Here is a 14,732-nt window from a genome sequence, read left to right as displayed (position 1 = left end):
AATTTTAACGTGGTCTAAGAACTAATCATTTAATAATGTAGACTTACATTTTTGTAAAATTAAAACAAGCTATAGTTAATCTTGGATTCTTACGTGTCGAAAAGACCCAAGCGCCTACACAATAAGTACAGGTACTGGATATAATCCCCGAATACTGGTACTACTTTATTTGTATGTGTAAGTGCCGGGAGCTTCGTGTCTGGCCGATCGGATTCTCGAATGGATCTTTCGCCATATAACGGCGCTTGAGGGCCGACTGAGGCGTTAGTCGCTAATTGAGATCCACTGGGGACACGAGAGTTATACTTCGAGAACCCCCGAGACGAAATCGTTCCGCGCATTCCGTATAAATTTCGATGGCCTGCTGACCGAATCTGCGCCTCAAGCCGAGCTGTGATATAAATAGGAATCTCCGTAGAATCTCTGAAAACCCTTAATTTGTCGTGACTTTGTGAGAAATGCATTCCCTGGCATTGTTCGGACTTCTGTTTGGTGGCCTAATGGCAGTTAGCTGGGCAGCCACCACTCAACCACCGCCATTGATCCGGACTCTTAGTGCCGGTGGCGATATTGGACCTCAGTTTAAATTGGAGGATCAGCAGTCCAGCAAGAGGGAACCAGAAGGTTAGTCTGAGGCTTAAATTACGACGTAACTGAAATAAGTACAAGCCAAACGTGCTAAATGCGAACCCAAAAAAGCGTTACGCCTAGAAACGTGAAATTATTTAAGTTGAACCTCAACAGCTTAATAATTCAATTATGAAACAAGAACAAGTGTTCTGTAATGGTTTTGAAATATTAAGTAACTGATCTTAGAAATGGTCAAGGTATAAAATAAAATAAATAATATAAACTCAGCAAACTATTTTCCAGACAAGTAATCATTCAACATTATATTAAAATAATATTTTTCACAATAAAATTATAGTTTTTGCTATAATTATTAAATTATTAATTGAATTTTGATGTTGACCTGCCTAGATTATGTTTATATTTATAATTACTATTGAAAAGTAAATGTAAATGTAACTGTTTTTGATGCGGCGCCAACAGACTTTGCGGTTGACTTAAAACCGCAATTGTTTAATTTCCATTAATTGTTTAATTTAAGCATGATATTGCTTAACAATAAGGGTCAATGATAAAGAATTTATACCACTAAAAAACTGTTTTTGCACCATAACCAAGCTGAGAAAATAATTGATTAATCATAGACTTTTGGTTTCATTGACAAGTCGAAATTAGCAGTCAAGCAGTGAAGCCTAACTGTAAGCTGTCTCAGTGTCAGGGGCTGCTGGGCGGTGGGTGGTGTGTGGTAGTGAGTGGTAGAGACCCCATACTTAAGCTATAGCTCAATGGAATATTAATTACATATCAACAACATGATAATCATCACCGCAAGTGAATCAGGCAGTGCACGTTCCAAATTTTCGAAAGGAAATGCAAATTAAATAAGATTACCTAAAATAATTGCACTTGAACTTGAATTTAATATTAATAAATCAAAATTAAATATGTAAATATGAATATATTTGGTTATCTTGAAAATTAAGTGAGAAAATATAAAGTTAAGCTTAAATTATATTCAAACAATATTATATATAATTAAAAAGTCGCATCTCAATTACAGCATTTGCTGAATATTTTATGACCCGAAATTGAAAGATAATTATAGTGCATAAATCAAAGGAAATTTGTTTTCGGTTTTAAAGGCGAAAACCTCAAACTATATTGTTGAAAACGCTCGTTCCCCACGAAAATAAATCGCAATAACTAAACGGCTACTTAAAAAGTTAAACTAGAAACGATTCGAGTGCCAACTGGATCTCACTGGAGACGGGCAATAAATACGTGACAGGCGGGCTGGGGACTTACCCAACGAATTCTATTCCGATTTAATTTGAATTAATTCCAATTTAATTTGAATTAATTCCGATTTAATAAGAATTACTATTTTAATTACTATTTCAGATGCGCAATTCTGGCACAAAGTGGCTATGAGGCAGCTGGAGAAAACGATCAAGCAGGCGGAAAAAGTTGGCGAGAAGTCCTACAGGAAGAAGGCCAAGAACATTATCGTTTTTATTGGTGATGGCATGGGTGTGTCCACGATCAGTGCTGGTCGCATCTACAAGGGTCAGTACTTGAAGCACGGTCCTGGCGAGGAGGAGTCACTGGTCTTTGATGACTTCCCCAACACAGGAATGGCAAAGGTCGGTAAAGGCTAATGTTATACAGTCTTGAAATGACTTATAATTAATTCCTTAATTTTGGTTACCATTTGTTAATCCCTTACAGACTTACAATGTGGATAAGCAGGTTCCTGATTCCGCGGGAACGGCCACAGCTTTGTTTTCTGGAACCAAGGCACATTATGGAGCCATTGGCATGGATGCCACTCGCTCCAAGACAAATGCCAAATCGGGTCGCGTCCAGAGCATTATGGATTGGGCCCAAAAGGAGGGAAAACGCACTGGAGTAGTCACCACGACCAGGATCACGCATGCCACACCCGCTGCCACATATGCCCATATATACAACCGGGACTGGGAGTGCGATACTGAGGTTCCTGCGGAGTCTGTGGGCATTCATGCTGATATTGCCCGGCAGCTGGTGGAGAATGCCCCAGGAAATCGTTTCAATGTAATCCTGGGTGGAGGAATGTCACCCATGGGAATCTTAAACGCCTCCGAGGTGCGAACTACAGTCTTCGAGGGACCAACTGAAACCATTTGCGAGAGAGGCGATGGTAGGAATCTTGCTGCCGAGTGGTTGGCCCATCATGCCAACGATTCAGTGCCCCCTGTTTTAGTTCACAACAGAAGGAATTTGTTGAAGGTGAAGGTCAAGGAGGTGGATCACCTGATGGGTCTGTTCCGGAACAATCACATCACCTACTCCATTGCCAGAGAGGCGGGCGAGCCATCGCTACAAGATATGACCGAGGTGGCCTTGGCAGTCCTAGACAGAGGCGACGATTCCGAGGGATTTGTACTCCTGGTGGAAGGAGGTCGCATCGATCAGGGGCACCACATGAACTATGCCCGCGCTGCCCTACACGAGGTCTACGAATTCGATCTGGCCATCCAGGCGGCGGTGAACAACACGAATCCCAAGGAAACTCTGATTATAGTGACGGCCGATCACTCGCATGCGGTCACCTTCAATGGCTATGCTCTCCGAGGCGCAGATATCCTGGGAGCAGCCAACTCGCATGAGAAAAGCGATCCCATGGTCTATGAGACCATAACGTATGCCAATGGACCCGGCTACTGGGATCACTTGGCCAATGACTCGCGGCCCCAGAATAGCTCCAACATGTGGATGCCCCTGAAGCAGTTCACGGCTGAGGAGCGAACTGCACCCACCTACCGCCACATGGCCACAGTGCCCCGCAAGGACGAGACCCACGGCGGTGAGGATGTGGCGGTTTTCGCCTACGGTCCTGGTTCCAGTCTAGTCCGCGGCGTCTTCGAGCAGAACTATCTGGCCTACGTGATGAGCTATGCGGGTTGCCTGGGTCCGGCCAAAAACTTTGACGACTCCTGCGAGGATCATGATGATCATTACGAAAGTAATGCCGCCGTTTTGGTGGCTTATTCGGGGCCCATTTTAGTCCTGGCTTTAGCCATGTCCTTTCTGTTGATTTAATTAGTATTACGAATTGTTTTGTTGATTGTGTGTGAATGGAGGAGAAAACGTTGATATTTATCAAATAGAAGTACTAAAAATTATTTGATTTTGGTTTAATTGAAGAGAAATAAGCTCAGCTCAGTCAGAAATTTAAATCGCACTTCATTCCACCATAAAAACATTCTTCGATTGATTCATTTAAATTAGTTTACTATTGCTCGCCATGACACTTTCCTCGCTTATGATGTCGCGTTGTGTTCGCTCCATCAATTCATTTATACAAAAACCCGTAGAAGGCCTTCAAGAACAGATCATCAACTCAGGACAACGAATTATAAAGAGTCTCCTAGCCCGCCTTGGCAACGGGAACTGTGGCCTTTGAGGCCGCTTTTGGGGCCACGGGCTCGGCATCCAGCTTTTGGACGCGATGCTGGTCAATGCACTGCCGGAACTGGGCCACTTCCTCCATGCACTTGAGCGTCTCGCCGGGATGCGAACGGTAGCAGGCGAGCAGCTGGGACTTGAATTCCTGGCAGGGAGGTACCTTGTGGGCCGCTGCCGTGTTCACGAATCGCTTGTGCACATTCTCTACAGCATTGGCGTACTCCTTCTCCAGGATGGTGTTCGTCTTTTTAAGGTTCTCCTCCAGCTTGGCCATGCGATCCTTCCACAGCTCGTCGTTCTTGACCAGCTCCTGGTTCATCTGGCGCTGCACATCCGCCGCACTGATGGTGTGTCCACCGCCTTGCACGTAAATGGGCGTGGCCGTGGGATAGGACACCTTGGGAGCGGACGCTGGAGCGACCGGCGTGGCTGGGGCAGGCTTGGGTGCTGCCTTCGGTGTCGCCTTGGGCGATGTCTTCGAATCCTCCGCGGCGTGCTCACGAGCTGAAGGGGGGTTTTGTAAATTAGTTTTAGGAAACAGTATGGCAAAAAGTCCTACGTAGCAAAGCAGGCTTATAGTGGGCATAAACAATTGCCCATTTTGACAATTGTTGCATAACACCGGGCACAGCCAATTTCCGGGATATATCCCTCAGATTTCTGGCATTATTTACTGGAATACTTTACCCTGCTGGGAGATACCCGCCTTCAGGCGCTTGACCACATCATCGGATATATCTATGACGCCGGCAGGAGTTGGATTCTCCATCGAAACGGATCGGGGCTCGCGGGATTGAGACTGTCGGGCGCCCATCTTTTGGTTACTGGCTTTTCCTTCTTGTTCCTTCTAGCAAACCTGCAATGTTATGGGTTGATTAATGTCTTCTAAGTCCAGGGAGACTGATCCACCACAAATTTTTGTTTATCTTGGCATTTTTATTAACCTTTTCGGCAAAATATTGCGATAAAAAAACCAATAAGACGTGCTCAGAGTGACCTTAAAGAAAAAGCAAAAAAATACCACAAAACAACGCCGCCAGCTGATCAGGGAAATGTTGCCAGAGCTTTGAAACTGCCTTGCCATCATATCGCAGAATTTATGGCTTTATTCTAGCCAGTGATGTCACTTCCGTTTTTTTTTCCGTCAGATTTTTTATATATTTTTGGCTAGCTTTTCAATATATTTAAGCCATTTTTTAATTTTAATTTTACTAATCCGATGAAAAGCAAGCTAACAAACAATTCTTTTTTATAAAAATCCTTATTAATCTATCTTTGTTAATTGTTATTTTCACAGAAAAATTGCTACGGCTTATTAAAGAATTGTTTATTTATAAATAAAAACAATTCTAATTAGGATTAATACAAAATAGGACGAACCAAATTTTACAAATTCCTTTTTATAAATAATAGGTGAATTATAAAAAATCAGAGTTTGGATTTTTTCAATAAACTTTAGGCTTCCATAGAAGGCTCAGTGAGCTCTATTAAATGTTTAAAAAATATAAACCTTAAATTAAAACCAAAAAAAAAAGCACAGAAAGATTTGTTTAATTTTACTGTAAATCAAACCCAGTATAAATACTTTTTCCAAAAAATTAGTCCCGATGAAATGTGTTATATTATTGTTTAAGCTTTTTAATGCCTCGTTCGTAATTGTTATTGTGAGTGGTGTGGCTTATTTAGTGGCTGCTTTTATTCTGTTCACACATACATAATCATGTTCGGTTTGTTTTTAATTCGAAATACTTGCTAATTACATAAATGTGGCGTGCACTTATCGATATACATCTGTCGATTTCCGGCTCTAACGTACTTTTCAAATTTCATGAAATTTCTTCTTGATTTATTATCATGTGTTTGTTTTCTTTTCTTTATATCCTTCGTTTGTTTTGTTTTTTGTTTATTCCATATCACTGTTGGTGGTTTGTTAATATTTTGTTTTCATATCATCGCCCATGATATACTTGATATTCATCCTTTGACTCGATCTCGATTCAAGTTCAATAATCATTAGTTCATAGTTCAAAATTCTATTTTCAATATACATATACAGTTAATTATACAAAACTTTCGATTTTGTTAGTTTCTCTAGTTTTCGCTTATGCTGAATGGACTTTTCATACACACGATCGATCGCCTAGGTCTCCATTTTTAGTGGCTCATAATTATTATGAATCGGTTATCGATTTTTTCGATAAAATGCTAATTGTTTAGTACTTTGTATGCTAGGAGGAAAATCACACATATATTTAATTTGTTTACTTCATTTATGGTTAGGTTAATTCGGATATTTCGTATGTACACTCGCTAGATTATCCAATCGTTTTCTTAATTATTACTATTAATCATCCGGGTCTGAAGGTGGTGGTGTTGTGGGGCTATCTACTTGGAAAACCCCCGATCTCTGGCTGCAATAGTTTTGTTTACAAAGTTGGTCGAGTTGCATTGGCGTGCGCTTGGATTGAATATATAGAAATGAAATGGCAATAAAAACCAAGGAAACATAAAAACAATTTGTAAGAAATATCACGTAATGCATTTTATTTAAGTTTTTTTAGTGGCTTTTGCTGCGTTCAGTGATCTGATTTTGTTGTTAGTTCTTAGACTGAGGGGTTTTACATGTTTGTGTTTACGTGTTCTCTCATAAGATATAGTTCGTATATTAATTTATATATTTTTATTTAATTTTTACCCATTTTCATCTTGGCGCTTTTAGAATTTAAGTTTTGTTCTTTTTTTTTCATTTTTTTTTTTTTATTTTTCATGGTTTGGTATTACTTATAGACAAATTTCATATTATAGCTATAATTTATTAGCTAGCGTTATGCTGAAGGGGCTTCTGTTGTATTTATTTCGTAAGTTTAAATCGAAACGTTAATGCAAATTGTGTTTTGTATTTCTATCTTAGTTACACCATTTGTGTTACTTTTTTTTTAACAATAAGCTCCACTTCAATGAATCGGGCTTGAGAAACAAGTGTTTAAATGGTTGGAAAAAATATATAATGAACACATCTAGCTAAAGCGCAGACCACAAATTTATATATATGTATGTATATATATATGGGGGGATTTCTTGGGCGTTACATCAAGATATAATAACATAGGAGGGGGGTCTTAGAAATCAGAGCGTTGCTTAAAGCTAAAAAGAAACGTACCCTCTGCTACTGCACGGTTTTAGCTTATATATATAAATCATTATCGTGATTCAACTTAGGCTACATGGGGTGTGGTGTGTTTTTCTTTTTATGCTGCTTCTGAATGGATTGGTTTTGCTTACGCTATTGCCTAGTCTAGGGCTTGGGACACTCACTCAACTACTCGCGGTTGTCTGTGGGTGTCCTTTGTTTCTTTTACACAAATATTACACTTATAATCGAATTTGTTATGTGATCGGGACAGGGATTTGAAATAACAACGAAAAAATAGAGCCAGTTCGGTTATCAAATGCAAAACAGAGTAAATGCCTGCGTATCATCCTGGCTGGTATCCTTCCAAATCCCTCCAAAATCCTCAGACCGATCTCTGCTGCTCCTCTGCTCATGTCCCTTAAGGATCTCAAATCAAAATGAACAATGTTGCAGTCGTTGCAGTTTCTTGCAGCCAAGTTGCAATCGTTTTATGGTCTACGTTTATAAATTAAATTAATCATAGGCTAGTTAATTATTAATAATAAGCGCGCCCCGTCTCTCTATTCAGAACACCATGGAGCAGAAACCAAAAATGTCAATTAACAAAACGAAAATGTACAATTAAAAAAAAAAAAAAAAGGAAAGAACAGATAAGAAGGAAAGCGCTGCACTTTGCTCTGCACTGCCTCTGCTCCTCTCTCTCTTGTTTTCCACTGCTTTCATCCTTCGTTTAACCTCATCTCATATCAAATCTCGGCAGGGACCTGGTCCTCCTGCCGTTTTGGATACATTCAACATGTGTTTACCGCATATATAAAGCAAGTATCGTATATATATATATTAGGTATATATAACTATATATTCTACATGTATAGTGTTGCTGCTGAGTTCCGCCTGTCTACTGTTTCGTGGCCAGCGTTGCATTTTAAACGATAAAATATTATTTGGCGTTCCCCACGCCCCCGCCTCCTTGCATGCCGCCCACGCCGACTCCACCGCCGCCGCCGCCACCTCCACCGCCCTGGCGCATCCGTATCGATGGACGTCGCTCCGGCGTATCATATGGCGGCCTCGACGAGTTCGTGGCCGCCATTGAGTCGTCCATGTTGAGTCCGTTGCCGCCAATCAGCTGGCTTCCGTTGCCTCCTCCATTTCCGCCCAGCATGGCCAGTGTTTGGCCTCCTTGGAGTTGCTGTTGCGCTGCACTGCCTCCACCACCGCCGCCGCCACCCAGCGCCGCGTTGACCTTGTGCTGCTGTTGTTGGTGCGACGATGCGGCGGCTGCCACAGCTGCTGCTGCAGCAACCGCATCATGTCCCGTCTGGCCGTCTGTTCCGTCCTGCGCCTGTTGGATGGCCTGCGGATTGCGGGGACCGCCGAACTTCAGCAGGTTCCAATCGAACACGTAGTCATAGGTGAAGCCCAGGCGGTGGAACAGATTACGGAAGAGCTTGCGCAGATGGCAGTAGTCGGGCCGCTGGTCAAAATGCATCTGGCGGCAGAAGTTCAGATAGTTGACAAACTCGCTGGGGAAGCCCTTGCATAGCACCACGATCGAAGTGGACAGCTTCTTCTCGGATATCCTTTCATACTTCTGTCGCTTATTGGCCGCCTTCAAGCCCTGCCAGGGCAATGCACCCAAATTAAAGTACATGAGGACATAACCGAGAGACTCCAGATCGTCGCGGCGCGACTGCTCAATCCCGAGATGTGTATTGATCGAGGCGTAGCGGGCTGTGCCCGTGAGGTTCTTGTTTTCCCGATACGGGATGTGCTTCAGCGAACGTGCATCTCGGAATTTCTTGGCCAGGCCAAAGTCAATAATGTACACCAGATTGCCTTTTTTACCCAGGCCCATAAGAAAGTTATCTGGCTTTATGTCGCGGTGTATGAAGTCCCTCGAATGAATGTAGTCGATGCGGGAGATCATCTGGTCCGCCAGAAGCAGCACCGTCTTCAGCGAGAAGCGGCGCGAACAGAAGTTGAACAGGTCCTCCAGCGAGGGCCCCAGCAGCTCCATCACCATCACGTTGTAGTCACCCTCGCTGCCGCACCAAATGATGCGCGGTATGCCAATGCCACCCTGCATCGTCTTGTAGAACTTGGACTCGATGTGCAGCTGGGGATGCTTGGTGCGAATGCACTCCAGCTTAATGGCCACCTCCTCGCCGGTGTTGATGGTGGTGCCCAGGTAAATGTCACCAAAGGATCCTGAACCGATCTTGCGACCCAGCCGGTATTTGTTACCTACGCGCAGCTCCATTTTGGATATCTGTCTGTGTGTTGTGTGCAGAGTGAGATTACCTCAGATGTGGAGAGTTCCTTTCGCTGGCGACGACGTTCGTTGCCTTTCGCTAAGGAAAGAGAAAAATATTTCGATTAGATTAATATTAGAAAAATATTTATATTAGTTCTCCTACTCAAAGTTACCAAATAATTCTTAATGAACAAGTAGGAGTCGAGTGTGAGTTACCCAGGGAAATATGGGAAAAATCAAAGGGAATGTGAGAGTATGGCCTAATGAAAACAAATATTGTTAAAAACACCCAAATAAAGCCAATATTTTTATGCCTGGTTATACTGTTCAAGACTATGTATACTTTATGGTATCGGAGATGCCTCTTCCTAAATTTTACATACATTTTCCTTTGGAACTAAGCTACATATAATATCTTTGTAACCTATAGGTACCTGACATAAAAAGAGTAGTATGCAATGAAACAAATAAATGTATTTAATAACAGAAAGGAAATCTAAGATTCATTACCTCTAAATAAAGCCGTAAATGACGTAGAGAAATGACATCAATAAAAAAATTAGGTTTGATACTAAATTTTGTTATTTTATTTAAGATCACCAAGTATGGCAATGGTTACTTTGATGTATAAATGTAAATAAAATGCTAGTTTTATTTCAATAAGTGTTTTAACAAGTTTAACTTTAATTTTAAATAAAATAAGCTTTGTTTCTACATGCTTAGCCGTGCTTATGCTATATTTATCTCCCGGATTTCCTTTAATTCACACCAACATTCATATTTTCTTACCTGGCGCTGTCCTTTCGTCTAAGCTCTTCTTTTTTCTTCTATTTTACTTAAGGCAGTCGCACTTCCAAATGTTTGCAATAATTTTCTGAAATAAAATATAACATTTTAGTAAAAGTTTCTGTAATACGCTTGCAAGTAAATGATTTTTCAGTCATCCTCTCTCTACTTTGTGGCGTACGTGATCAAAAGCTTAGAGCGGAAAATCGCAGTTTTTGTGGCATCCAAAAACGCAGCGTAAACACTTTCGGAAATCGTGCTTATTTCATATTTGTTTGTTGTTTTAAGCTGATAAGGATTTCCGTGAAATGAAAACAAACTCACAGAAAGTAATCTATATCGAAAATGTATGGATCCGTATAATAAGGAGGAAAGGAAGAGCAAAGGCAGTTGCAAATTAAATTAAATAAGCGAAAAAGATAAGAACCCGAACCTCGCGCAAATGTAAAAGTTGATCTGGGCTATTTTTGTTTGTGTTTTATTTTTGTGTTGGTTTTATTGATTACGAATGGGGAAAACAAGTGATGCTGGGTAAAAGAAACACTGAACACAAAGAAAATATGTTGCCAGCTGATACGATGTAACATTTGATATTATGTATTATATTAAATTTTATTATATACAAATTAATTTTAATGCCTTGTTTTCCAGTGTAATTTTCCAAGAAATCTAAAGCGTCAACGTGACGATACCAAAACAACAATCGGCAAAATGAATCAGCTCAAAATATGCTAACAACAAAAAATAACTAGAAGGATTAACAAAAAATAGATAAAAGAAATACATACACATGTGTGCGAAGAGTAAACAATTGCCGACAAAAGAGTGAAAAACCAAATATAGGGACTGTAAAAATGCCACTTAAATGACACTTTCTGTGGGGAAAAGCACAAACAACCACGGGATAAAACGAATAGCAGAAGCCATAGGTGAAGCGACATGAAAATAAACGGAGGAGGAGAAAAGAAGCAACAAGCAGAAAGTTTTCACTTGCCGGGCATAAATGACAAAATTAAGTTTAATTGTTGTTTTCGGCTCTCTCCTCGTCGCGCTCCTTCTCTAGCTCTCTCTATTTCTCAATATTTCTCTCCGCTTTCTTTTACCGCTCACGCATCGATCGTTAACGCGCTCTCCTCCCTCCCTCTTGTTCTAACCTCAAAACTTGTCTGCACTTTGTTGTTCTCGCGTTGACTTTGATTTACTGTGAACGATGTGAACAGTGAATACTTGATTGCGTGAACCCCGAATAGTTTAATTTATTTTAACAATTACTTTTCTACATACAGTCCTTTAGGAAAAATTTTCGACTTAATGTTATTTATATAAAGCAATTATAACTTTATACTTATACTGTTTCACATTAACTAGTGACAACTGTAACCGAAATCTACCGTTGTTTTTGTGGCTACCCTGTTCTACTTTTCTTATTTCGGTGTGCAAACGAGACAAACTCACTTCGAAGCAGTTCATTTAGGACTTTCCAATTAGGCACAACTATTTACGTAGGGTATTTCCCAGTTGTACTGGTAAAATTTCTTAAACAAATTACCCGATTACAATTGCAAAACAGCTGCACGTTGCGTTGGCGGCAGCCGAAAAGCTTCCGCAAAAAGCGAAAAAAAAGCCACACAAACACACAAAGAACAAAGAAGAGGCGAAGAGCGGAACAACGGGAGGTGGAGAACACGAAACAGTTGTTCCATCAGGCGCCATAAAAATGGCAAACAAACAGCATAAAATAGCAAAACGCCAAAATAAAAACGGAAATCGGAAAAATAAACAATTCTATATTTGCAATTAATTTAGCGACGTCAATGGCCTCCGAAAACTAACGGCACTTGCACTGCACTCAACGAGTAACGGGGCCTGATAAGGGGAGTGTGAAAAGAAAAACCGAAAACAGTGGGACAAATTTGAATCTTACCTTGTTTTCTTTTTTCAGTTACTCCTCTCTTTCCACTTCCTTTACCACTGCTGCTGCCGCTGCTGCTCTGCTGGCGTCGCTGCCTCGTCTCCCTTGCCTGCTGCTGCTGCTTTTTCTAATTCGACTGGAATCGAAATCGAATTTTTGCATTTAATTGGATTTGATTATTCCACAAGAACGGCAGTAGAATTTTCTGAATTTTCTTTGTTTTAGTCCCACGACTTGTTTTTGTTGTACACGAACACACGCACACGCAGCCACACAAGTTACACTTACACCCGCAGACACTCACTCACTTTTGGGGCCACACGCAAGCGCATTTTACGCAATACAAATAAAGCATTGCTTTAGTTTAAACTTTCTGTGGTTTTCTGCGCAGTTTTTTAGGTTTTATAACAATGTTATGCCAAACAAAACACAATTATGGCGCCTTCAATTGTTAAGAAAATAAACGAAACGGAACTTCAGCGAACGGCGAAGGAGAGAAAAAAGCAAAACTTATGCCCTGGCCAGAGATGAACGCACACACACTGGTCGTCTCGCTTGCACCGCCGTTGTTTTTGCTGCGAGCACGTTGCTAGCGCCTCTACTTCAGCATTTTCACACCAACACACGGCCAGCGGACTCACGGACACGACACACGGACACGCACACACTCACACAATGGCGAGTGAGACACAAAAGTTGCCTGCTGCTGGGAAATCCGTGAACGTAGACTTTTCCTGCGCGTGGTCACCGTCGCCGCCGCTTCTGCTCGCGCCTCTCGCCCCGTTCCGCACACACAGCTGCTGACCACTTACGTTTTGCATCGACGCTGAGCTCTTATTTAACAATTTTCTCGGCAATTTCACATAGATTTTTTCGACGATTTTACAAATCTTTATACGCCATCTTGATATTCAGTGTGACCGCGTCGAAGTTGGTAAAAAAGCACTAGAAATAAATACCCTAAAATTAGCTGGGCAAAATCGCGAAGAAGGTGGGAAACTTTGCTGGCGGATGGGTGGGAACCTAGGTAAATGCCAGTGTTTTAGTGTGACCAGCTGTCGTGAAGGCGGAAGGCGCGCCATTTCTAAGCGATATTTCTCACGTTGCCGTTAAATTCAAAAAGTAAAATTATATTTAATAGATGTTTTTGTTATTATTATTTTTTTTTTTGTAATTAACCTGATGGAATAGATTTTCGCTTTTAGTGTCTATGGTCATTCTCGTCGACAATAAATTTAATACATCAAAACTTAGAGCATTATTTTTTAGGAAATATTTTGGTGGCTAAGTATGTCAATAGAGTATAATATTAAGTAAATACTACTAACAAACATTTGCTTTGTTTAGAATAGTTGATTAATTAAGGTCTTGACTTAAAGTTATTCATTATTTTTGGCTTAACCTCAAGTTTGGAAGACTCTATTGAATTTCTAAAATATTTAATAAATTAATCTTCAAGTGTATTCAAAGTAACACAAATATTAATTTTTGGTTGTCCAATATTTGAGCTAAACTGAAATTAATTTAAAAAGGACACCTCTTATTGTTGTGTCATATTTTGTTGCGTTTCTTTCAGGGGATGCCAATTTCGATATCAACGTTACTTTTAGGTAACGAAATACCTGACTGACTGGTAACAGAAACGCTTACATTTTTTATTGCTGCGATTTCCAATAAAGCAAAGCACGTGTGAATTCCATTAGCCCCCCTCTTTGTACATGTACCCCTTTTTCCACCACCCCACATTTTCCGAATATAAAACCCGAGGAAGGTTGATATGAAAAAAAGAAGCCACGGGTAACGGTAGATATGCATATGGGAAATACTAACGGGAGAGTGAGCAAGTGTGAGTGTGTCAAGGTGTGTTTTATTTCGAGCTTCGAATTGGGGTAGATAAGCAATCACTCAAAATTGATAAGCAGTCCGTCTTCGGCTTCGTTGTCGGAGTGCAGGGTAAACTATAGAATATTTTAAAAATAATATCCTACAAATAAATCATGATAATTGGGTAATAAAACATGCATAAAAATAAAATTTATAAAGATATTTAGAGCTTTGAATGGCCCAAATGAAAAGTATATGAAGAAGGTTAAGCTTAAAAAACAAATCAGCCAAAATTCACTTATATTTAATAGTATTTATTATTAATTTTAGTTCCTTAGCTAAATTAGTGTTTAAAGCTATTAAAATATCTTTGGCATTGTTGGACATTTTATAATCTATTTGAAATCCCGCCTTTTATTTCCCATTGGCTGGAAAAAAATGAGAAAACAAAGCCACTCAACGTAGCAATTGACGATAAAAACACAAAAACAAAAACTGGCATGACCGCTCTCACACATACACACAATTACGCTCTCTTGCCCACATACACATGGGCAGGTGATGATCGCTGGCGAATGGAAAACAAGGTTGGCCGATGGTCAGTGAGACGATTAAAAACGGTAAAAGAGCGAAGAGGTGAGAAACAATAACAAAGATTATTGCTGAGAGAGAGAGACAGTGTGGGTGTTGAGGCGCGTGTATGCAAATGATCTCAGCCAGAGCGAGATGACAATAAGGCAATGTGCACTGTGCCAAAAATAGTGATCTTATTAACTGAAAAGCTTTAATTTTAACTTGTTTTA

General features: G+C 40.4%; 3 protein-coding genes across 5 annotated transcripts; 1 reads left to right on the top strand and 2 right to left on the bottom strand.

The window, feature by feature from the left end:
- The first annotated feature begins 268 nt into the window (after positions 1–268).
- Positions 269–3,734, top strand: Alp4 (Alkaline phosphatase 4). Its single transcript, XM_017181876.2, has 3 exons — positions 269–624; positions 1,972–2,213; positions 2,299–3,734. The coding sequence occupies exons 1-3, from the start codon at positions 459–461 to the stop codon at positions 3,649–3,651; spliced, it is 1,761 nt and encodes a 586-aa protein (XP_017037365.1). The 5' UTR covers positions 269–458; the 3' UTR covers positions 3,652–3,734.
- An 88-nt stretch (positions 3,735–3,822) lies between these two features.
- On the bottom strand, positions 3,823–5,098 carry Chchd3 (Coiled-coil-helix-coiled-coil-helix domain containing 3). Its single transcript, XM_017181879.3, has 3 exons — positions 4,962–5,098; positions 4,705–4,873; positions 3,823–4,521 (listed from the first exon to the last, which is right to left on the bottom strand). The coding sequence occupies exons 2-3, from the start codon at positions 4,829–4,831 to the stop codon at positions 3,980–3,982; spliced, it is 669 nt and encodes a 222-aa protein (XP_017037368.1). The 5' UTR covers positions 4,832–4,873; positions 4,962–5,098; the 3' UTR covers positions 3,823–3,979.
- A 1,434-nt stretch (positions 5,099–6,532) lies between these two features.
- dco (discs overgrown) lies at positions 6,533–13,043 on the bottom strand. 3 transcript variants are annotated; one of them, XM_017181878.3, is made up of 4 exons: positions 12,918–13,043; positions 12,118–12,241; positions 10,197–10,281; positions 6,533–9,504 (listed from the first exon to the last, which is right to left on the bottom strand). In XM_017181878.3, the coding sequence occupies exon 4, from the start codon at positions 9,411–9,413 to the stop codon at positions 8,091–8,093; it is 1,323 nt and encodes a 440-aa protein (XP_017037367.1). In that variant the 5' UTR covers positions 9,414–9,504; positions 10,197–10,281; positions 12,118–12,241; positions 12,918–13,043; the 3' UTR covers positions 6,533–8,090. The 3 variants fall into 3 exon arrangements, with proteins under 3 accessions (XP_017037367.1, XP_070142626.1, XP_070142627.1); XM_070286525.1 differs by lacking the exon at positions 12,918–13,043 and adding an exon at positions 12,778–12,796; XM_070286526.1 differs by lacking the exons at positions 10,197–10,281; positions 12,118–12,241; positions 12,918–13,043 and adding an exon at positions 9,918–10,053.
- Between the last annotated feature and the right edge of the window lie 1,689 nt (positions 13,044–14,732).

Source organism: Drosophila kikkawai, chromosome 3R (assembly GCF_030179895.1).
Source record: "Drosophila kikkawai strain 14028-0561.14 chromosome 3R, DkikHiC1v2, whole genome shotgun sequence".
Taxonomy (NCBI): domain Eukaryota; kingdom Metazoa; phylum Arthropoda; class Insecta; order Diptera; family Drosophilidae; genus Drosophila; species Drosophila kikkawai.
The sequence above is the reverse complement of the archived record's forward strand: the minus strand, read 5'-3'. Positions and strand labels throughout refer to the sequence as shown.

Coding starts and splice junctions, on each gene's coding strand:
- dco (XM_017181878.3), bottom strand. CDS start 9,413: ATGGAGCTGCGCGTAGGTAACAAATACCGGCTGGGTCGCAAGATCGGT.
- Chchd3 (XM_017181879.3), bottom strand. CDS start 4,831: ATGGGCGCCCGACAGTCTCAATCCCGCGAGCCCCGATCCGTTTCGATG. Junction 4,522..4,704: donor GGCGGGTATCTCCCAGCAGG/GTAAAGTATTCC, acceptor ACCCCCCTTCAG/CTCGTGAGCACGCCGCGGAG.
- Alp4 (XM_017181876.2), top strand. CDS start 459: ATGCATTCCCTGGCATTGTTCGGACTTCTGTTTGGTGGCCTAATGGCA. Junction 625..1,971: donor CAGCAAGAGGGAACCAGAAG/GTTAGTCTGAGG, acceptor TTACTATTTCAG/ATGCGCAATTCTGGCACAAA. Junction 2,214..2,298: donor CCAACACAGGAATGGCAAAG/GTCGGTAAAGGC, acceptor AATCCCTTACAG/ACTTACAATGTGGATAAGCA.